At 41.0% G+C, this 23,692-nt stretch overlaps 1 protein-coding gene across 1 annotated transcript in view; it reads left to right on the forward strand.

Moving 5' to 3' along the window:
• Positions 1-15,951, forward strand: part of TM9SF3 (transmembrane 9 superfamily member 3) — a 49,792-nt gene extending 33,841 nt beyond the window's left edge. Inside the window, exons 10-15 of the mRNA XM_063337566.1 lie at positions 5,719-5,858; positions 7,453-7,521; positions 7,616-7,762; positions 8,169-8,252; positions 8,362-8,438; positions 12,994-15,951. Of these exons, the coding sequence (XP_063193636.1) occupies positions 5,719-5,858; positions 7,453-7,521; positions 7,616-7,762; positions 8,169-8,252; positions 8,362-8,438; positions 12,994-13,061 (585 nt within the window). The 3' untranslated portion in view covers positions 13,062-15,951. The remainder of the gene's footprint in view (positions 1-5,718; positions 5,859-7,452; positions 7,522-7,615; positions 7,763-8,168; positions 8,253-8,361; positions 8,439-12,993) is intronic.
• Positions 15,952-23,692: the final 7,741 nt, after the last annotated feature.

Genomic DNA, 23,692 nt, shown 5'->3' on the forward strand with positions numbered 1-23,692 from the left:
CCTTCATACGAATGCAGTGGGTACTCTTCAATTCTTTTAGAGCCCAAAGTTGATTTTTTTGGGGAGTGTTTTGTTTATTATATCCTGTTACTGGTAAACATAGAGTTCCTCTGAAAGTGTTGTACACCTTGATTTACCTTCTCTTGATTTTTGTCAGTCTTCTAGGTGTATTTATCAGTCATCTTTCTGTTTTGTTCTGTTTGAAGTATATGCAAAAAATGGAGCATGGAACAATTAAAATAATTTAAAATAATGGCAAGTGAAGTGACCTCTCCATATGCCTTTATGAGGAGTGTGGTGGTAGTTCTATGCAGAAATACTTACTAAGTAATGCAGAATTTCTAGAGAGTACAGCATGATTGAATTTGAAGGGACCGTCTTAATTCTGGTATTTCATAAGTTGTGACTGCTTACGTTGTTCTGTGTGTGATACATTATTTAAAGATTTCCATTAAGGCTGCTATGACTAATGTAATATTCTGACTGCAGAATCCATGCAGCTTCTATTAAACTGTTTAAGATGTACCATTTTTGTTTTGTTTGAGCAGTAGGTTCCTGTGTGGCTAATGTTTCCAGTATGCATTTTTAATGATTTAATTAAATAATGTTACGCACACTGAATTTCTCTTGGGATCAAGATCCTGGTGTTTGCATCTTTCATACCTTGTTTAAACTAGAAAAAAAGTGTTTCCTCCAACAGATAGCTTAATCTAGGCTGCAGCCATCCCTGACAGCTTTAAGTTGATATGAGTATTGTCTGCTACTGAAAAAGGAAGACCTGGTAGCGCTGAAGACTTTCATGCCTTGAGCCAGATAAGGAAATACAGTTGGCTAAAAATAGAAAAAAATCCAATCATATACATTCAACAGGTTGCTTCCTCAGATTGCTTGAAAGTGACTGTGGAACCCTTGGTTAAAAAACTCATTTTTGCTGAAAATAGACATGGCTTAATGGTTCTGCCTAAATTTTCAATGGTTCAATTGCCCAAAGCAGCACCCTAGATTAACAACCTAGTTGTAATAAAATTAATAATACTTTATTTTGAAGCCTTCTATTCTTTTCTTTTTCTGCATAATGTTTGGGCAGATGACGGGCACAAAACTGTTCCACTGCACAGATTCAGTAACCTCTGTCTGGGGGGGGAGAGTCTCATGTCTGAGAGTGCAGTTTTGGTAGCTGACAGGAAAGATCAAGCTGCTGCTTTGACAGTTAATTTTTATTGCTTTTCTCCCTTGTGCATTAAGCAGTCAAGGCACCGTAGCCTGCCAGTAGCTGTTTAATATTAGATATGCTCATAAAAATTTTAATTATCACCTTTGAATGAAGTTTAATCTACAGTTGTCAGAAAATATGAAACACATGGCACTAGAACATAAATTATATGCCTCTTGACAATGTTTCCTTTCAAATAAGGAAAACTGAATCCTGCATGTTCAGTCAAGGGCAGTAGGATATTGTTTCCCCATCAAAACAAAACAAAAAGGGGTTAGAAAGAATGCAGGCTTGGTGAGGTTGACGATCTTTTCTATGGCAACTAAAACCTGCAAACTAAATCAGATGCTAGTTTATAAATAAGATATTTTGTACAACAAAAGTACAACAGTTAAAATGAAATAGGTATGTTTTAATGTACTGGCTTGGTAGAAAAACCCGTGTAGTTTGTCTTCAGTAATATGGATTATGGAGAGCGTGTGCTTATTTGCTTGATGGAAAACTGGGTTTGTAGATGCAGTAGGTTTGCCTGTTTGCATAATTTCTGTTTTCTGAAGTGATAGTTAAAACTGTGTTCTGAATTTCTCTTGGCTGATGTTACAGTAATACTTCTCTTAAAAGGCTCATTGAGACCTAACTTTCTTATCTCTGCCTGTCATGCAACAGCTATTATTGGGGTTTTGGGGTTTTTTTAGTATGTTGCCGGTGACCTCTGTAGGAGGGTGCTTCTGCGGGAGGGCAGAGCAGGTATGTGTGTCGATCTGCCTTTGTTTCCTCTTAGCATTTGTGATGGTGAAATGGAGGCCAGTAAGTGCCTGAGCCGTTTTCGTCATTGTAATCTCATTCTCCAAAACATTTGATGCAGGAGTGTCATAACTTCATCTCTTTCTCAGTTAAGACACTTGGGTACCCTAGTGCCCTGTGTTTGCTTCAGTTTGGATTTAAACTCTCTAGCTTTAGGCGTTGCCCAGCCTGCATCATCACTGCCCTTGCCATTTGTGGCAACAGGCAATACCTGTTGAGTTTGGGAGGGAGCGATGCCTTCACCTCAGATCTGAAATTAAGAGGAACATGCCTGAAAACGCAGAAGCTAGAAAAGACACTTGTCTCCAGTCATCTCTTGCATCCAGATAAGACTATTACTGCCAAGAATGAACAAAGTCATTTTCAGCATGCATCAGTCTGAGCAGGTCAGCTACCTTGAAGTGAGACAGCAAGTTGAAAGCAAGAAAGAAGATGCTACTGAGATCAGCAGAGATTGTGCTGATTGTAACTAGCACTGGTTGTGTCGGTCAACCTACCAAGACCAGCAGGTTGCTGACACGAGGGTGGAGTTATCTCAGAAGACAGAACATTCACATTTTGATCAGCTTGGTCAGCTTACCAGAGACAGATGGGAGTAGAAGGCATTCCTGGGCCTGCACTATGATCTCTGCTTGCTTGCTTAGTTGGGCCTCCTTTGCACTGCAAAATCATCTCAGATAATTTTTAGACTCCTGAATGGCGCCAGGAAAAAAGGCAAAAATGCACTTCAGTTCCATCTGTGCTCAGAACATAGCATAGCCTTAAGACAGGCAGTTAATTGTTTAACAAAATGTTGACTTTACCTAGTGCTGATTACTAGATTTCACCGAAGAGGCTAGCTAAACTGAAATCAGTTTGTTTTTCAGCCAAATGGTTAATAGAATGTTACACCGTTATCAGTCATGCTTTGACACTGATCTGATAATGAAACCACAAGCACTCAGGTTTTCTGACGGATGCCAATTGTAAGCATATTGGGGACAGGTTGGCAGAACTTGCTGAAGCCATTAATCAAGGAACCTTGGTCTGTCTCAGCTTGTTTTATGCAGATAAACATTTTATATTTCAAAGCTGCTGCTGAGTAAGTTTCCTGGACAACACAACAGCCCTGGCCCAGGGGATCAAGTTGGGCCTACTCCTTGCCCGCCCGATTGGAAGCCGTTGAACTCTGCAGTTGGTGTCACTAGAAAACTCTGCAGTTGGTGTCACTAGAATGAGAGTCTATATCTACTGCCTGCCTTTATCTAGGAGTTTGCCAGCTTGTGAGTAATTAGGCCTGGATGGTCCTTGCTTGGTTCCTTCTCTGAGGTTATATTCTTTCAGCATGGATTCCCTATGGTAGATATGTTTTGCAAGATGGACAATTACAAGCTACGAAGTTTTGTTCCAGGTGAGCTTGGAACCCAAGGCTGTCCCTAGACCGTTTCTTTCTGCAGTAAAGCAGCAGATTCACTTTCTACCACTGTCTACAGTTAGGGGTAATTTCTGAAATAAATAAGCAAAGCTTCAGACACCTTGGTAACAGCACTGTAACAGACAGTTGTGTCTGGGTGAGCAGTACAGATGCCCTTTCAGGCTGGCTGTGTCTGAGCTTCCTGCCTGGGCCAGGTTTGGAAGCTCCCTGCCGGAGCGCCAGGAGCACCATGGACAGGGGCCACCCGACAGCCCGAGGTCCTGGCCGGGCAGGAAGCGGAGCAAGCTCTTCTTGCAAATGGCTTCGGTATGGTCAGCTCGGAAATTCTTTGGATCCTGGCCAGGCCTTAATTCTTGAATGTCTTTTCTATCCACTGCACTTCAAACAAGCTGGGACTTTTTGGTCAGGATTTTAGTAAATGTAGGACTCAAGATGTTCTTCTTTGTGTCTGATATTTTTTGACATTTTTCTCTGAAAATTCTCATCTCGTTATTCTTTTCGAGCAGTTTTCAAGTGCAGAACCTGCATCCATTAAGTGAGTGAGTTGTATACTTCTCCTGTAATTTATTCTTAGGCAACCTCAGTGTCCTACTTAAGACACTATGCTTGATAACCTGTTTTTTTTCCAGTAATGGAAGAAGATAAATGGGAGATACTAAAGATGTATTAATTGTGTAAAATCTGCTTTATTATTGGCAAGTATAAATACTACTTAGCTTTTCCGTATTTACCACTGAAGCTTCGTATTTTAGTGGCTCATGATGTAAACCTTTAATAACCTCTCCTTAGAAGATATACAGAGCAGTCTGGACAGTCCTGCTGCTTGTTCACCACCTGTTTGGTGTATCTTTCTGTGAAGCATGAAGGCTTGCTCCATCCGACCCCCAGGCAACGTTTTCCATGCATATCTGGCCTAGGCTTGTAATGATATGCAAGTCAGTAATAGAGGAATAACCCACTGACTTTTGTCAGATGTTGCCTTAATCTCATGTGACTGACCGTGCTAGGTTTGCGTTGAGCTAATGTAGTGCAGCTCCTCATTCATGAAGCCTAGTGGTTCTTGCTTTTCAGCTGCTTACAGTAGATTTATGTAGATATATGTGAACAGCCTTTATTTATCCTGGAGTAACTGCTTCTTAAACAAGTCAGTGTGTGGTGCCTAGACCTGGTCCTCCATCCATTTTTTTTGTATTAAGCTGCTGCCATGGACTTTGCGTCCTGATGGAGTGAAAGAGGAATATAGCTTCTTTTCTCAGGAGGCACCAGGGCGTACACAGAGCCTCAGGCAACAGTGCTTTTAAAAGGCAGTATTTTCATATGTTTGCGTAGAGAAGGTCACAGGGTCAATCTTCAGAACTATAGTTATTGCATTACAGACCACTGTTCTGTCTTTAATTATCAATATCAAAATGTTAACAAACTGGCTACTGCTAATCATTTTGTGCTGAAGAGTTACCGGAAGAGAACGTCTTGCTAAATACTTTAAATTTTCCCGTTTAAATATGTTGCCTTCAAGGAATTGCAAAAGTAGAGCTACATACATATACTGGAAAAAAGATGATTCATGGTAAAATTTTAGGGAGGTTGTTCCACTGGAAAGAGCTGGAACATTGGCTTGACTCTGCTGCATTGTACATAAATCTAATCTCTGTATGTAAGTAGGGCCATTGTGCTTCTAAATTGTGTACCTGTGCATACCAGTGTCTTTGTGCATACTTGTGTCTTTGACAGTTTGTGTTCTTAATTAGCTGGTTGATGGATAGTGGAGAAAATTGAACCCAAAATTTTGATTGGTAGCATTCTGACATGGCTTTGCAATTCTTGTTTGGGTTTCTTTTTTGGATGGGATTAAAAATTTTGCACCCAGCAGCTGTAGTTCTGTATGCAGCTGCCTAACTGCTAGATGTTAACTCCCAAGGATAGCATAATCTGCAAAAGTTTGAGAAGCAGACAAAATTTTCTGTGATGAAGTACCATGAAGACTTTAATTTCATTCCTTTGCAATATACTGAGTACAATGGTTAGAAGAAAATAGTAAAAAAAAAATCTGTAATGGTTCTGTTCTCTCAATTGATGCAAGAAAATGTACTTACTAATGTTTATTAGGAAGTTTCTCAGGAAATAAATACTTCCATTTGATAAAATAGATGTATATTGACTAATGCTTCATAACTAGGAGTATGATTCTACAGGAACAATTACTAAGGACTAATATATGGAGTGGGTTGATTATCTTCTTTTGTCGTCTTATATTTTTTTTTTTAAATTATTTATTTCTTGCTTACAGGTGGCAGTGTGCTGTATTTGTTTCTTTGTCATTCTTCCATTGAACCTCGTTGGTACGATTCTTGGTCGAAATCTGTCAGGACAGCCTAATTTTCCATGTCGTGTCAATGCAGTGCCTCGTCCCATACCAGAGAAAAAATGGTAAAGACAAGCATCATGTTAACTAGATCTATTCACTTCAGTACATTTAAAATGACTTTTCAGATGTGATCATTAAAAATTTTTCTAGAGTAACCTTTTTTATTTCAATTGAGTTATGTCAGAAGAACATCTCTACTGACATTTCCTTAATATGTTTTTTTTCTGTTGAATAAAAACACCTAGTGCAGTTAATGGTTAATAGTTGTAGCAAATTTTAAAGTCCTAGATCACTGGAGATTTGCATTTGGCCTGAAATGCTCTTCAGTCTCTTATGTAAAAAGGATGGTCCCAACCCAGTTCTTGCATGGGTATCTTGAAACGAAACCTTTCCTCTTAGTTAATGCCTCTCACAAATTTAGGATTGAATGTGCCTTGGAGGCAGAGCTGTTCTGTTTAATGGTCTCCATGTAGAAGCTGAGACATATTTGCAGGGTCATGGTGGGGAGAAGCTTGCAGCGCTGTTCCCAATTCTGCACTTTTGTTGACGGCACAGAGCCTAAAGTACTCCAGGTATACAGTTTGAATTGCGAATAAGCCTTTATTATTTTTGAAGTGAATATAAAGGGGTGGGTGCCTAGTCTCAAAAGTAAACTTGGGTTTTTGGAAAATCATGAATGCAGTCGCTTTTTCCTATTAATTTAATTCTGAGATGGAAGCAGCAAGCTATGGAAATGAAAAAAATCCTCAGAGGATTTTTTAATAGGTTTTTCTTGCTTTCCCTGTTCAGAGGAATGGAACAGACAAAGTGAAGGGGGCACTGAAACGTGTACACCTGCAATATCCAGGAGGTGCAGCACACAGTCTTTTGTTAGTGCCGGGTTCTGCAGCTCAGATACTAGGATTTGATTTATATTGTGACCTGTATCTTGGGAATCTGATGGATTTTTCTGGATCAGCATGACAGATAAAAAGAAATCAGATACTTCTCTTGAAGATGATGAAACTGCACACCGTCAACTTAGACAAGTCTCCCTATAAATAATAAAAGAAGCTGCAAATTAAATCACTGGTTACTAGCTAGATTCAGCATGATTGCGAGTACTACACAGAGGTCACCTTTAGTGAGTGACAGTATCACTACAGGTAGCTGAGTATTCATTTTTGGCCACAGGCTCATGACTCAGTATAGCATTAAAAATAAACACTGGTTCTTAATTTTATAACCGTTACCCTGCAAAATTTTCTTTGTGCTTTTCGCTGTATTTGAAGCCATCAACAGCTTTGAGTTTTCATTGCCTTCATTCAAGGCTAGTGGATGTTATGGGGCTTGATTGCTCAGACCGTTTTTGGGCAAGAGAGATTCTTTCTGTAGCCTTTAAGGCTGGTTAGATTCCTAATGTTATGCCAGTAGGTGGTAGGCATGAGACTTATGTTTTGTTTCAGCTTTCCCCAAGAATAACTCCTCCTTCTATCCATACACATGACATCTTTGGGGGAATCTTCTGTTTAATATGCTGGTATGAGACAGAAATGTTCTTGTTAGCATGTCTTTTAAATAATTCTCTGTGCTATATTAATTATCTGGTTATATGTCTTAATATGTTTATAAATGAAAGATTAAAATTGTCCCTAAACTAATCTTAATATCTTTCAGGTTCATGGAACCAGCTGTTATTGTTTGCCTAGGTGGAATCCTCCCTTTTGGATCAATTTTTATTGAAATGTGAGTATGTCAGCTATTTGTCGATTTGATTAAGAAGTGTAATAATTTAAATTCAATTACTATGTTGTCTTCATATTTTGTTTACTCTCTTCAGGTATTTCATTTTTACTTCGTTCTGGGCTTACAAGATCTACTATGTTTATGGCTTTATGATGTTGGTTCTGGTTATCCTCTGCATTGTGACAGTTTGTGTGACTATCGTTTGTACGTATTTCCTGCTAAATGCAGAGGATTATAGGTGGTAAGTATTGCATTATTTGCATAATTAACCACATTATGAGAGTTCTTCAGTCTAGATGGGTCTTTTCTGTGTCCTACGTCCAGATTTTATCTGTTGGGAATCTATTGTTGGATCCTTTCTGTACAGGAGCTTTCTGTGTGTATGGGCATCTGTGTGTACATGTATTAAAAAAAAATATAAAAATGCCAAGGCACACAGGAATATGAAGAAGGATCATCACTTGGTCTCAGTGGTAGCTGTTGCCATAGTAACTTTTGTCACTTATAGTAGACAACATGTAGATTTTGTTAAATAAGTCTGTAGAACCAGTACATTTTATTTTGAGGCATATTTTTTAATGCATTGTTACATCTTCTTGGGAAGCCTTTTGGTTAGATATATGATGTTCGTGTGTGTTTACTTTCAGGCAATGGACAAGCTTTCTTTCTGCGGCTTCAACTGCGATTTATGTTTACATGTACTCCTTTTACTATTACTTTTTCAAGACAAAGTAAGTGATAGTTTTCTTGCTTGAATATCAGATTACTGTATTGCCAAATAAGTTTGTTGAGAAAAACTGTGAAAAATACCTAGCATAAATTCCTATCTTTCTTTTTCAGGATGTATGGCTTGTTTCAAACATCGTTTTACTTTGGCTATATGGCAGTATTTAGCACAGCTTTGGGAATAATGTGTGGTAAGTTTCAAATATATTGACGGTTTTCTATCAGAATTCTTCGGACTGTCATGTTTCTGATTTTAGCTCTTTCGTTTTGGTGGTGTAGTGTGTATGTCTGCAAGATGTGCTCAAAAAAGCTGACAGTCTTTAAAAAGAATCTTAAGACTTCTCTGCTTATACTTGGTTCCTACCTAATATAGGAGATTTCTGTGGATCGTGTCTTCTGATAGGAAGACAACTTATGTACTGTGCAGAGAATTTCACGCTCAGTGTAAGCTTGGAAGACTCAATATTTGGCAAGAAGTTCTGAAAAATAATTTCAAATTAAGTTGAGTCCATGCTAGCATTTTGTTTCGGAGTTTTTACTGTTGCTCCAAGACAAGAAGCTAGGTACACCCATTGAGGCCTCAAAGGTATTGCAATGCTGATGACGCCACCATCTGTATCTTGTGGCATGTATACATGAGGGTGACCAGAACAGAAAGGACTGACGCTTCAGACTAGCATTTGAGAAATAAGTATTGGAATATTCTCAGGTAAAGAGAGTGCAGAGTGCTCCTGTGTGCAGCTGTATTTCATTGCTTTTTAAGATAGTGTTGTGACGATGTTTAGGAAAAAAAAAAAACAGTTCTCAGTATGGAGGTCATCTGATAAAGTCAAATATACTTGTTCACCTGTTAGCTTTATTTTTATCCTTTGCTGTATGACTTTCAGAAAGTGCTGCTTGGTTCTTTTGCACTTTCCCGTGATGTTATTTGCTTTTTATGTGTGATCCTTATTTAATGCTTTCCTTCTTAATAGTGAATGAATAGTCCTATAGATTCTAGTGGAAGGATTTCTTTGAGTTAGATATTTGAGACGCATGATGTCTTACAGCAGCTTACTTTCTGTAAAGTATACATTTCTTGATATCACAAGAGGATGGGTAATTTCACAATGTTTCTAAAAAGGGGAGGGAAATCATCTCTTTAACTGCTGAGTACCTGTTCCCCTTTTCTCTCACACAATCTAGTCTTGCTTCATCAGGTTCTTGGCACATTACAAGACTTCCCTGCTGTTCTGGTAGTCTTGCAGCCATTTTTTTTCTTTAATAGGCTTATACTTTCAGCTCTAATCTTTTCTTTTTAAAGTGCTCAGGCTGGTATTGATTAAAATGTCTATGATGCAGAAGCCAAGCTTGCCCACCAGTTTCTGTAATTAAAATGTTTTTTAAAACATGGAAAAGAAAGATTGTTGAATGCTTTCTTGTTATGGTAGGACACTACTTGATGGAATATTAGAGTAAAATCCAAATTTAATCAAAATTAGAAAATACTGTAACACATTAAAGTTTATTTCCATAGCTCTATTGAGATTTCTTTTTGTCTTTTTAAGTGTGTTGGAAGAGAAGCTGTGAGATTCCTTTTTACTGAGAACTCCCATTTTCAGCATGTGAAGGGAAGGAAACAAAAAAAAAATCCCCTGTCAAAAAGCATTTGTCTAGGGAACTTGCTGCCATTGAGGTCTAACAAAGACATTTGTGTTAGAGAATTGTGCAGTGTGCGTGCTACTGACTGTACGTCTCCTGTGAAAAGTGTGTAGAGCTGTGCTTTGGAGGCTCACACGAATGAGCGTGTTCAGTATCACACAGTTGGATATGAGACGAACGAGTTAGGATCCAAGGCAGCCACAGGGAAACTCTCTGGAGCCTTGTGTCATCCAACTCTGGTTTTAGTGCCCCTGACAATGCCTAGCGAACTCAAATCCCACATGTAGTGGGATGCTTTGATCCACAAAGTCTGCTCTCCTCTGCAGAGCATCTAAGTTCTGGTGCTGGACAGTAGGGAGCCCATGAGAACTTCCAAACCTTTTGAGCTCCTCGTGCTTCCCTCTTAGTGACAGAAAAGAATAAAACTTATTCTCCAGCTCAGTGGATGGCTTAGGAGCTAGGTAGTATAGAATAGCCTCTTGCAATACCAGATAAATAACATAAGTATGATTGAAAGGCTTTTTTAAATAAAAAAAAATGTGCTTACAAGTCACAATTAAAGTAAGTGTTAATTGGTTTGAAGTTAGAGACAGGAATTAATCTTTTTCTTTTTTGTGGTTGCTCTTCCTCACTATTTGGATTTTTCTGTTTATTTAAAAGCTGCTTGTTCTGCTGAAATATGCTTGCAGTCTATTTCTGCTAAACCTATATAGTCCATAACCAAGTTAAACACCTTATCAGGTGGTATTTATAATAAATAAATAAAATCATTCCCTTTACTATGGATTTTTTATTCAAGTGATCCAATTGTCCTGCATTTGTTTCAGGAGGACGTTCTTTAGCTGTCATTGTCTAGGGTTTCCCCCACCGCATGTTTTATTCAGTGGCTGTGAAGTAGCCTTGAGGCTTAACCCCCCTGCCTTGGCTATTGGCCATTAGTGGCCTTCATGGGTAAGGCTCCTGCGATTCAGAATAGGTTATGATTTGTTTATGGGGTTGAGAGCTTGTGGTCTCATGTGACTGCTACTCTCAACTCCTCCCCCTCACTTGCATCTCATGCACACATTCTCTAGATCCCAAATGAAACACAATTAGCGCTTTGTTCTCCCAAATCTCTGTGATATGTGGCATCACATCACTAGAGAAACCCTCAAAGAACGAGTTCTGTAATGTATCTGAGTTTAGCAACTAAAATGGGCTTTGGATCTGTTGTCAGTGTCTGCTTTAACAGGCAAAACATGGTAAGTCTTCAAAGAGGAGCCCAGTGCCCTTATTTTGTCCATTTACTGCATAAGGCAGAAGATGAGTTTCTTAACAGGCCGCAGAAGAATCTGCGTGCTCCTGTATGAGTCCAAGCTCACCTCAGCATTCCTGCACAACCCGTGCTTGGGTCTGTCAGAACACTGTACTGGTCCCTCCTTGAACTGCCGGGCCTCTGCTGTGTCCTCAGCACACTTCACGCTTGCAAGCAGCAACCTGATCTTGCCTGTGCCATATTTGTTTTAGTCAAACTCTGCTTTGTCCAAGTTAGCCGTACAAATCCCTCATTTGCTGCCCAGTAGAATGGTTGTCGTGATATTTATACAGCTTGAAAATGCTATGCAACACAGAGGCTGACTCCACAGGCTCTTTACTACTCCGGTGGCATTGGAATGATGCATGAGGTTTGCCTTGTGCAGATTTCCTCGTTAAACACCAATGTTGGACTTTTAGGGGTCTGAAAACGAAAATTCTGTGTGAGTTTTATGGCTGACCTCATGAATTATTTGAGCAGTCCCCAGGATTTAAAGAATTCATCAGGTTCTGAATAAATCTGTGGCCAGCAATACTAGCTGCAGGTGTGTATGGTCTTAATTTCTAAAGGCAAAAAAACTTAATTTTCTTGAAAAATGAAGTTTCGCCAGAAATTTTTTTAGTGTTGGTTAGGCTTCTGTATTTAACACACCTTATGGAAGTCTGGTGCATCCCATATCACTGAAAGTGTTGTTTCATGCTTTGTTCTGGGCTTTTACTTATTGCTTATGTGAAGCAAAAATAGCTGTTTAGAGTCCATTCTTTACTGAGCTTCCAAGTGTTTGATGTTATGAGTTCTCTTATCTGTGCTGAGTTATACACATTCACTTCTCTATCGTTTTCTTCCCGTATTTTATGATGTGTTATTCTGGCACTCTGTCAGCAGTTCTCTCTAATTCTTGCTTGATTTTTCAAATTCACTTCTAACCCGAGAGTTAGCCAAACAGACTTCCACAAGGCTGATTTACTGTCATTTTGCTTGGAAGAGATGAAGGAGAAGCACTGGGGTATTCCCTGCGGATATCCTAAGACAACAGTATTCACTGAGCCTGGCAAACCTGAGGTTCTGGGTTTGACCAGGTAGGTTGCTGAATCTCTTTCTCAGCAGAAGGCCCGGTCCAGTGCATTTCTTTCATTTTTCTAGGTGTTCTTAGTCCTGCAGTATTTTGGGTTTAGCGTAAACTGTTGCCCCTATCAAAACCCCAGTGACCTGTTCTTTTATTACTGCTGTGACAATGCATACTCTGCTCATGACTCTTACTAATTTGAAAACCACAGGTTGCAATTTCCTTTAACTACTAACTGCTACTAGTTTAATCTCTTTGTACAGACCTCCTTGGAGTTTAAGACTCCTGGGATGGGGATCTATTATTATTTGTGCCTTGTGGGAAGGAAAAAGCCATCTGCCAATAAAACACTCATCCAGAAGGCATGTAACTTATAATAAAAACCCGCCCTCCCATCCACCTTCCCTGCAGAGTGGGTGATTGTATGTTTTTTACCCTCTGTTCAGAAAAAGGGACCCAGTTATTGGCAGCAGTAGGGGGGCTGCTATATTTATCGAGGCCAAGTGAGCATGGCCTCTTGGTAAGATGGCTTAATGGATTTAGATTGCTAGACCAGGGGAGTTCTTGCCAGACGTTCACTGGGAGCATGGATAATTAGAGTTTGAGAACAAGTATTGCAGGTAATTTTCTGTGTGCAGAGTGCATGCTTTATGTGACTTTCTCTGTTTAAGTGTGTGTGTTTTATATAGCTGCCTTATTTTGATCAGCTCTCTAACATATTCAGTATTTTCTGTTTATTTTGCAGGAGCTATTGGTTACATGGGAACAAGTGCCTTTGTTCGTAAAATCTACACTAATGTGAAAATTGACTAAGGAAATAAGAAAATTGAACTATGGATCAGTTCCTCTTTTCATGGGGATGAACTTGCACAACAAAAAGCGCGAGAAGAGATTTGGGTTTTAACACTGGGCACTATATGGATCTCCATTTTGTGGATGGCTTAAAGTAACATCTATTTCATTGATCCTAGGTTCTTACTGACTGCTTTCTCCAACTGTTCACAGCAAATGCTTGGATTATATGCAGTAGGCATTACTACAGTACGTGGCTAATCTTCCCAAAAAAAACAAAAAACAAAAAACCTAGCTCATTAAAGATGAATAGACTAGCTCTCTTCAGTGAAGAGGACAAACGGTTTATTTAAAGCATTTGTTCCATTCAATAAAAAGAGGGAAACTTGGCTGCTAAAACTACTTGATTAGTAGTCTTCCTGGTACTTAACATTTCTAAATTATGTAAAAATGCCGTTCCAGAAAGATTACTCTTCTGATTTTTACTGCCATTGCCAGGATAGGAGGTATGTTTTATATTTTGACTCCAGGTGCTTTTTGGTTTATTTGCGATATCAACTATACCCTACACTCATTTGTTTAAAAAATAATTTAAAACTATATAAAAAACCCATATGCATGTAATATATCAGCTGTTGTTCTAGTTGGACCAACTTCCCTTTATTTATCTTTAAAGTAATATCCAGTTACATCTTAAATCCATCCAAAGAAAATACAGTCTGAAGACGGGATTCGTTCTCTGCAATGCAATTTACTGTACAGTTAGAAAGCAAAATGTTAAATGAAGAGGATTGTTTGTTTTTTAATAAACACTTTGAGGTCTAGATTAAAACAAAACCAACATTTTAACTGAATGTCTAAAGTGATTCTCCTTTTTTCCAAGTTAGTCTTGCATTATTATTTTTTTTTGGTTTGGGTTTGAATGAAGATTTTCCTTTAGACATTATACAAGGGGTAATAAGTGTATATAACATTAAATAATGTAACTTAGGTGTAGATCCCAAATGTATTTGGATGTACAGATTTACTACAGAGTACTTTTCTGATGATTCGGTGTAAAAATGTGTGAATTTGGGTGGCTTTTTACATCTTGCCTGCCATTGCATGAAAAGTTGGGGTTTCTTCACAATGTGTGTATGTCATGCTTTTCTGTTCTGTTTCCTTTCTCAAGCTCTTACAGGAATTCAATTTGTAATTTAGAACATTTTAATTTTTGTTAACCCTATCTGGACACTTGTGTAACATCAAAAGCACAGTTGCTTTAGAGTGTTCAGAAAACTAAAATAAACTTTTCAGACAAAAATGTTCTGATTGTGAAAATAGATGAGTTTGCAGTTGAAAATGTTTGAAAAGGCAAGACTGCTGAATGCTGGTTTCTGTACACCGTATTTGGGTGGTTTTCAAATACCCAAACCCCATGTGTTGAATTTAGAATTTGCTTACAACTGTATTGTACAATACAGCTCCAAAGTGGATGACCAGCCCAAAAAGATTCTTCTTGGCTGAACTGTTTGGGGAGGAATCTGTTTTGTGATCCAGCTAGTGTACTGAGAAGAGTGGGGGGAAGCGCGGACTGAAATAAATGGGCGAATAAAGGTTAAGTCTTTCTAAGATGACTGTTAATTATGCACTGTATTTAGCTAGAAATATCCTGAATGTGTTTGTGAAAGATTTAAGAGCCCGTCGGCTTGATTTTGTTGCATTTTTTTTTTAGGCAGCTGCCACATTAGGGATGTTTTCATCAATGTGGCTGGCTGAAATGGAGCGCCTGCCATGGAGAAGGCAACTTCCTGAATTTAAAAAAATGAGCAAAGTATTTGTATTGATTAGGACTGTATTGTCTCTTTCTAAAAAGTACTGATAATGCAGTAGCCACAATGAGAAACAACCGTGCTCCGGGTTGGAGGCTGGGGGGAACTGAACTGATAGGTAGTAGTGAGAAGCTATGCATCCTGCTGTATGTAGCTTCTGAAAAGTATTTGAGCTTTCACCTCTGACTTCCCTGGCCAATTTTAACCAATCCGTCAGGAAATAATTAAGTTTTGCTTCAAGTGAATGGTTGGTGTTTGTACCCGAACACTCTGCCATTTAAGAGAAGATTATTCTTAAAGTACAGGCTGGTTTTGAGATGAGCTCATAAACTGGGTCGACAGTTAGTTTTCCTTTGTTCCAAAACATGGAGACTTAAAGCAAAGAATGAGTTTTGTGCTAGTCCTTGCTAGTGCATACAGCTGTGGGAAGCCCTCTTTTCGTCCATGTTCTTCTAAATCTGAAGTGAGAAGCTGTTATCTCCACACAGTAAACACATTAAGTACTCTGCCGAGATACAAGTTTTTTAAAGGGAATATTTTGATAATGGGTCTGTTTCTCTGTTTAGAGCACTGCTGTGTGATTAGTCTATCAGAAATGTCACTAAACTGTTTGTGAATTTCATTTAATCACATTTTTAATGCCACAGAATGGTGGGCTGCCTACTTGCTTTCTCTGTCCTTTGGCATTATTAGCTTTTGCGTATCCAGATAGGACTGTATAGCTTTTAAAGTGACATTGAAAAGATACTGCACAGGCATTGCTTTTGTTTCTGCAGGCACGTTCCTCCGGAGAAGTACTGTGTTTCAATAATGGACATTTTTATTGACATTTTTATACTTCCGCCCTAGCACAGGAGTAAGTTGGGGGGTTTGCTTTGTTTTCCCCCCTCCTTTTGGTTTCTGAAGGAGCGCAAAATGTGACCAGTTTTCAACAGCTTGTCATTATGGTTGTTGTTTGGGGCAAGGCTATATTCATTTGCCCCCCCCAAAAAATGTGGATATAGCTTGAACCATCTTGCTTAATAGAATTTGGAAGCTCTCTGCTTAGATGATGTAGTCCTTCCTCTTTTATGGAAGAAATAAAGATCTTACAGCCAACACTCCTCTTTCCATGGTTGTTTCTTAGGAGTTTCTGGTTCTTGAATTGAAGCTTTTTGGATAACTCTTCAGGAGGCAGCTCAGTGCTTCTCCTCCCACTTCTGGGGCAGAGGCCAGAGAATTGAGTAAATAGTTGTGTACCAATAGCCAGTCTTCATCAAATGCTTTAGATAAATGCAATTGTAAATCTTTTCAGTTGAGGCAGAGTGCATATAGAAAGCACCTCTGGTACTTCATGTATGAAAAGTGGTGAACGCTGGATTGGAGATAATGGAGACTGCAAATAAACGTCACGTTATGCGCTTTTTTTTTGATGTCCGAATGTTTTGAAGCAACAGTGTCTATTAATTCCTCTCCAGAATTACATTCCAAAGTGTGTAAAGGGCACACAATTAAATTGTTTTCTGTATGATAGTCTAGGTGTATTTCTTTAACGGGTTCCGGGTTAAACAAGAAAACAAACAAACAAAAAAACCTAAAAAAAAACCCCAAAAAAACCAAACCAAACCAAACAAACAAACAAAACCACCCAAACCCTATACTGTTGAATTTTAAACTTCAGGTAAAATTGATAGCACCTTCTTAATCGCTATCGTCCCTGCGGAGGAAACACAAATGAGAAAGTTAACGTTTTGCTCTGGCTTCAGCATCCCCAGCATCTAGCCCAATCTGCCCGATGAAGTGTACGTATACACAGCTTCACTGAAGACAGCAAAATTGTGTAACGCTGAGTGCGTCAGCACTTTCTCCACTGGAATGTGTCTGAAAAGCATAAGCTTAGGGAAAAAAACAAGCCTCCTACCCAGTCTGTGGGCTGCAGGCAAGGGAACTGAGTGGCCGGAGCTAGAGTTGAGGGGTCCTCTTCTCTTGAATTAATTCCCAACTCTGCAGCTTGTGGTTGATTTTAAGAGCCGGTTGGTCCCTTTTTTTGATCCCTCGGATCTTTTCTAGCTCAACACACTACAGTAGTGGCAGTCTTGCAAGGGCTGTTAGAACTGCTGCTCAATGAGGAGAGCCAGCCAATAACAATAAATACAATAACAATTTTATTTATTGTTAAAAATAACAATAAATAAAAAAATAACGATAAAAACATTAAAACAACTAACCTCTTACCAGGGTTAGCACTGAAGTCACAAAAGCCCTTGCTACGTTGGACCTCTGTTGGGATAAAGCCACACTTCAAAATTTTGAAGCAGTGCATTTATGGCTTAAGTTCTTCAGGAGCATCTTATCTAAAAAAAATAATAATATTTTGATGCCGTTTGTTTTCCAAAGTCAGAAGTGTAGAAATGAACCTTGCAAAGAACATTTGCTTTTTGCTAAATAGCTTCAGTGAGAAAATTCTCCTAATTTTCTGAGGAGGCATCTGCATGCGAGCGCTGCAAGTAGTTCTCCGCAACTCGCAGTCGTATCCAGAAGGTGCGTTTTCCGCTGGGGGACGGGGCTGTTACAGTATTTGCTTTTTATGAGTAGTTATGTGGTTCTCAAATTTTTCTTCAATTCTTGGGTTATGGCATGTGGGATAAAAAAAAATAAAAAAATATATAAGAACAACCCATGAATCTGGAAGGCTTTGGGCAGTTCCAGTAAATTCAAGCAGTTGCTGGAGAGAACCACTTTAAAGGGCAGAAACTCAATTGGGAAAAGGATAAGAAGAAGTTCTTCTACCTGGTGGACTAACCTGTTTCAAAGGCAAACCTCTGGAGACAAATTTGTAGTCAGGGTGTCATTTGCCCCCAGCCCCACACCGGTTATGGTCTGTTTTCCCCAGTGTATTCGCCACGGTGCCGGGCTTTGGCAATAACCTGAAGGGTTCATCTGGCACGAGCGAAGGGGATGCTGTTAGTTGTTACAAGTGTTTCTGGCTCGTTGATAGGTTCATTTTCTCACCAGCTCCCAGGAATGCAATCCAGAGCAGTATGTCGAGTTATCTCTGGAGGTCCTACCGTGCTGAGGCTTCATTTCTTACGGAAAACAAACACGTAGGAGCTTTCAGTACATTCTAGATGGAAGATCTTGAAGACCTTGGGCTTGGAGCATTCCAAAATATAACTGTGTAAGTCCATGCTTACTCTTCAGCTGGAGCTGCATGACTAAAGCATTCCAGAAAATACCTGCATTTTTAGAATTGGGAGTTTATGTGCAATGAGCAAAATACTTAATACTTACAGAACTGTTATTCTGGGGGGAGGGAGAGGTGTTTCTATTGAAAAACAGTCTTAACTTAGAAATAAACTCTTCTAATATTGTGGGACGTGCTTACCCATATGATGCACTAGGAACCTTGACAGATCCAGTTCATCAAAGCGTAGACTCAAGCCCTAAACGTGAAATGCTGTGCTGGGTCTGGGCCAAAAAAGTCCAGTCCCTGATAGCCCTGTCTAACGAACTGACGAACGTAGACAAACATGCTACAGTTCGGCACCACGCAGTGAATTTTATTTTATTTTTTTTTCTGAAGGCTGTGTGTTGCCAGCTTTTACTTGCTTTCTGAAAAGTTTTGAGAACCTTCCAAACGTGGCTGAGAACATCATGCAACACTGAACTCAAGGAGGCTTTTGGGGCTGCTCGTCCTCATTTCCCAAAGGTTTGTCTCAGAAATTTCGGAGTTGTGTGAAGTACTAAAGCACTAGACAAGACATGGTGGTTTTCTGGGCTCCTAGAGATGTAGTACTCCCTTTGCACGCATTTTATGCTAGTTTTTTTCATTCTGCTGAATCCCTGCAGTCTGGGTTTAGCCCTATCGCTTTCTTGCACAGAGAAAAATGGCGTATCCTACCCGTTGGATTATGTTCTTAGCTTAGTGCGAGGCTTTTCTTGCTTTGCTACAGAGGAGTAGCTACGGGAATGGGATGGAAATTTTCTCATTTCCCTTCTGATGCCTGGCCAGAAGTCGGCAGGTGAATCAGTGAGCGTTACCTACTGTTTGTTTTAAAAAGAGATCTGACGGTTTTACAGAGACAGGCGCCCGTTTACCTGCAAGAATTGGAGGCTTTTATACTAAAACGTTGAAGAGATGCTATTGGGTTACTTAAGTCCTGCATTTGGACTCTGCAGAATCATTTTTAGTAATCATTAGCTAAGCTGAAAGTTGATTTTTGTTAAGTGGTTTTTTTTTGTTTATCTCGCTATGAGAAAGTGATGAAACACCTACCTTTGTCTGAATCTGAAATGTACCACGTTTTTGTATGTTACGTATAGCGAAATAAATAACAAAAAAGGAAATCGCTATTCCTGGTTTTAGCGATCTAAAGAGTGACATGCAGGATGAACCTAATTTAAAGTATTGCCTGCCTAACGAAGGGAAGTGTCCGCATGTTCTGTGCCACGGCCAGGTGTGTGGTTTGGGTGAAGATGTTACTACAGATAAATCTATGTACAGAAATCCTGTGCGGAATGCGTAATTGGGAAACTTCTCTAAGGTAATTCTCCGTGAAGCAGCGTCTCTGCTGTTTTGACAGATTCGTTAAATTCTACCCACTGTTGTGCAACAGCCCGAACCCTGGTAGCGTGTGCTGCCGGCCTCTCTGAGGGGTGCCTGCGGGTATCCCATCTTTGACTCATGGCAGAGGCTTGGAGAAACGTTTTTGCTTTCCCGGATCCATCCCTTTTGGGGGCAGAGGGAAAAAATTATTTAAGACCGATTTTTTCCTACGGCAAAAAAAATTCTTTGGAAAGACCAAAGAGTTCACCTTTCAGAATTTTGAACTCGGGAGGTGCTTTGCCAAAGGTGTTCCCGTGCCCCCCGGCTTAACCTTGCGGCAGAGCTGACCAAACCCACCAGCTTCGCTCAGTGCTTTCCAAGCACAACCGACTCCCGCGTGAACCCTGAAAACCGATTTTAAGTGAATTAATGAAACGTCAGTTTCATGCGCCTCAGTTTGGGAGCCAGTGGTCAAGCTGAAATTCAGACTTTCAGGTAAGACAGATTTCTGCCCCTGCCTCCCACAGACTGTCTCCAACTACAACTCAAAAATACCCCAGAAGTAGCTTGTTTTTCCTCCCATAGTTTAAGGATCGCAGTAACAGTGGGAAAACGTTTGGTGCTTTTTGAGATGGGATGACTTAAAATCCTATCCGCTGCTGCTTTGGTGAACAAAAAGGAATTTTCCAGCTGTCGGTTACTTATTCCTACCTTTCTCGAGTGTCGCTGCTTGTGTATAACAGGGCTACGTTGTCCAGTGTACGTTGGGTTGTTAATGCACGCGTGCCCGTTGAGTGCAGCGAGCGCTCTGTACAGCGGGTTTCAGAACCCCGGGACACGTTCAAGCACGTACGTGTCAGCACCTCTAAAAATTCCTTTTGGGCACTGAATCATTTCACCTTAAGCGAGGCATTTCCAGGGTGGCAGTGCAATAAACTTTATCAAAATGAACGACCCACCCCCAGCCTACTGCGGGAGCGACTGAAATGGGCGATGGAAGAGAGAGCAGGGATCAATATTAATTTTATTACCTGGATTTGTCGATGACAGCGGTCAAGCTGGTGAAGCAAGGATGTCCTAAGAGGGGTCAGCCCTAGGAATGATAAGGGGAGTCAAGAGCAATACGCTGCTAGATAAAAGCAGGTGGAGGAAATGGGCAAGAGGAGATGGGGAAGAGTGAATTGGCTTCATCAGGGTGGGAAGCCTGTAACGGTGCTAATGGAGTAAATAAGCCTTTAATAGAGTGTCATGAAGCAGAGGGAGGGCGATGGCTCTGCAGAGGGCCCGGTGGTGCCTGCAGGAGGTGGTGCACGGCACATCGGGTTACTCCTGCAGCAGGGGTTGCTTCCTGCCAACAAGGAAGCACTGAAATAAGCAGGAGCGAGGGGTACTGGAAATGCAGGGGGAAGAGGAAAGAGAACACTTCGGGCTGAGAGATGTGCTCCAGGGCTCCGTCTGCCCTTGCAGTGGTGATCTACGTGGAGGAAGAAATATCTTCGCATGTTTGGGGAGCTAAGACCAGGAAAGGAGATTTCTGCTTGTAAACCCGGAGACAGCTGAGGAATCGGCAGTGGGACAGGCTCCAAGGGGGGGTGCCTCAGTCCCTTCGTTAGAAGATTTGATGGACCCAAGCGTTGTCAAGAGGGAAGAAGCAGGTCTTGTGGAAAAACTATCAAACTTGTATGTGTGTTTTGGCCTCGGGACATGTTGTATGCAGGGACAGTCCATCAGCGCTAAGTAGCTCCCACGTAGCTTTGCTCATGGACGCTGTTCAGAAAGAGCTGTGTGCATTCTTGCTCAGCAAGGCTTGAAAAGACGGTGGATTTTGTTTGCATGTGTTGGGCAGGAGGGGATTCTGCAAAGGAAAAGTGATGGATATAGATTGTTTTGTTTCCAGATAGTTAACTGTTGGTGCCACGGGTTGCACTGCTGGTGTGAAACTTCTCTGACTCTTTCACCAGCTCAGATGAAAAAGATAGTTTCACACGGCTTTTTATGTTCCTTATGTGCACTGGTGAGGCACCTGCCCATCAAGATGACACAAACTGATCTTCTAAACACCGAGAAGCAGTCATTACTCTGCACGCGCTGCTTTGGCTCCTGGTTGCAAAATGCCATGATCGTTACTTGAGAGCCATTTCTAGAAGGGTCGAGCGGCTCTCGCGTTAGGGAATGGACATCCAGAAAGAGCCTGCTGTAGTGGGGGAACTTTCCTGTTCCTGTGTGGATAACAGTAATAGATGCCTTTGAACTCCCTCGCAGGCTCATTCTAATTGCACAATTAGGAACCACAATTTATTTTGCTCCCTTCTTCCTCCTTCAAATCTGTGGGATTTTCTCTTGTATGCCCGTCCATGTCTGTAATGGAGCTTATATATGCAGAAGAGGCTGACTCCCCAACATAGGCCGCAATCCTGGAAGAGGTGAGCAAACAGTTTCCATGTGGTCAAAAGACTTTGTTCTTACTGGATGGCAGCCCAAATCTCCACACTGCTGACGCGGGCAGTGCTTGCTCTGCTGATCCATGATGCTGGTCAGGGAAGCAGTTGACCCACCTTTGCCAGTGTTCAAGCTTTTATTTTTCAGCTTTCCATACCCTCAGAAAGTAACACTGCCGGGACCTTCTCTACACAAAAGAGAGAAGGGAACTCTTATCTCATAGGTGTTGGGAGTTCTTCTGAAGCACAGATGGGGATCCGCCTTTCCTTTTCATTAGGCTCTGGTCTTTGACAAAGTCATAGAAAGTAGCAACCTAATGCAGAAAAAGTAAGAGTTGTTAGCGAGAGTGGATATTTGTCTATGTTCCTCTTAAAAAAAAATACAGTGATGGAAATGCCCTCGGTTCTTCATGGCAATCTGCTCTTGAGCTTCCTTCTTTTACTGCTAGAAAGCTTGCCTGAAACCTTAATCTTTCTTGGTGCAGCTGATGCTTATTTTTCCTTTACATATTTGAAGAGGGCTACTGTTGTTTCCTCTCTACTCTGTGCAGGCTTCAGCTCAGGTCTTCCAGAGGGGTACCTGAAGCCCCTGGTAATCTTAGGCTAAGACGGTGAGAGCAAGAGCAGCAGCAAGATGCTTCTATGCATGTGAAGCCTTGGGTTTACAAAATTACCATTCCTTTCATTGTTTCTGTTCAGGACACTCATCGACGGATGGGTCAGCTGCGTTTCAAATCCTCACAAGTTTGGTGAGAACATGTACTTATTTAGGGCTCCTGTTGAAAGTGCCCATATTCTCCAGACTTGATCTCAACAGCTGGATTTGGTGTGAAAGCCCCAGTTTGCTGACCATCAGTGAGGGGTGAAGGGCAGAGAGTTTGGAATGAGCATCCTCAGGGAACCTGATGAGATCTTCACCAGTGGTAGAAAACTCTAGTGTGTTCGATCAGCAGAGCTTTTGACCATGGTCTTCATGCCAGGGTTTGATGCAGCCTTTTTGGCCTCTGTGAAGGTTTGGAGAGGATATTAATTTCCTGACTTTATCTTTTCTGGGAAGCCAATATTAAATGGGGGAGGGGGGGAGAGGCAGGAACAATTTGCAGTAGCTTGCGTTGCTGCTGAGGAGATGTCTGAATCACATTGTGCCTTTTTATGCTCAGGTATCATTCATTGCTGTAGACGAGAAGAGAAGTGACAAATTTATGGACAGCTGATGACAAGCCATCATCTGTCTGAGCGAAGGCAGGGTTTGGAGCTGGCACTGTAACGGGAAATACTGCTTGAAGATCCTGCTGCGGGGTCTTGGAAGTACGCAGTTGATGAAGCAAAGAGTTATGGCATGGGGAGATTGTAGTGGTATCTGTGTTCACCCCAAGAACCCCCCACCGGGCTTGTACGCTCGTCAGACCTCCTCTGCTCACCGTATAGCGTCTGTAATGTCTTTGCCTAATGCCGCTTCTGTTGAGCGGCACGAGGATGGGTGAGCTGCTATTGCTGCAGCCTCAGACCATAATGCCTTGTCTGAGCGGCGGCTGCCCTGTGCAGTGCTGAATTCAGACTGGAGCACCTGGACCTTGTGAGATGACTCACCAGGGAAGTGGTGGAATCACCATCCCTGGAGGTATTTAAAAGATGGGTAGATATGCTGCTCAGTGATATGGTTTAGTGGTGGTTTTTGTCAGTGTCGGGTTGATGGTTGGACTCGATCTGAAAGGTCCCTTCCAACCTAGGCAATTCTATGATTCTATGACTCTTCAGACTCTTCAGCATGCAGTGGGGTGGCCAGGCTTTGGGCATCTGCCATTTCCCTGCAAGGTCACTGTTTGAGTAGCAGGGACATCCCACCTGTGCAGACAACCTCCACCACAACCCAGCAGC

The sequence above is a fragment of the Chroicocephalus ridibundus genome, chromosome 6 (assembly GCF_963924245.1).
Source record: "Chroicocephalus ridibundus chromosome 6, bChrRid1.1, whole genome shotgun sequence".
NCBI lineage: Eukaryota > Metazoa > Chordata > Aves > Charadriiformes > Laridae > Chroicocephalus > Chroicocephalus ridibundus.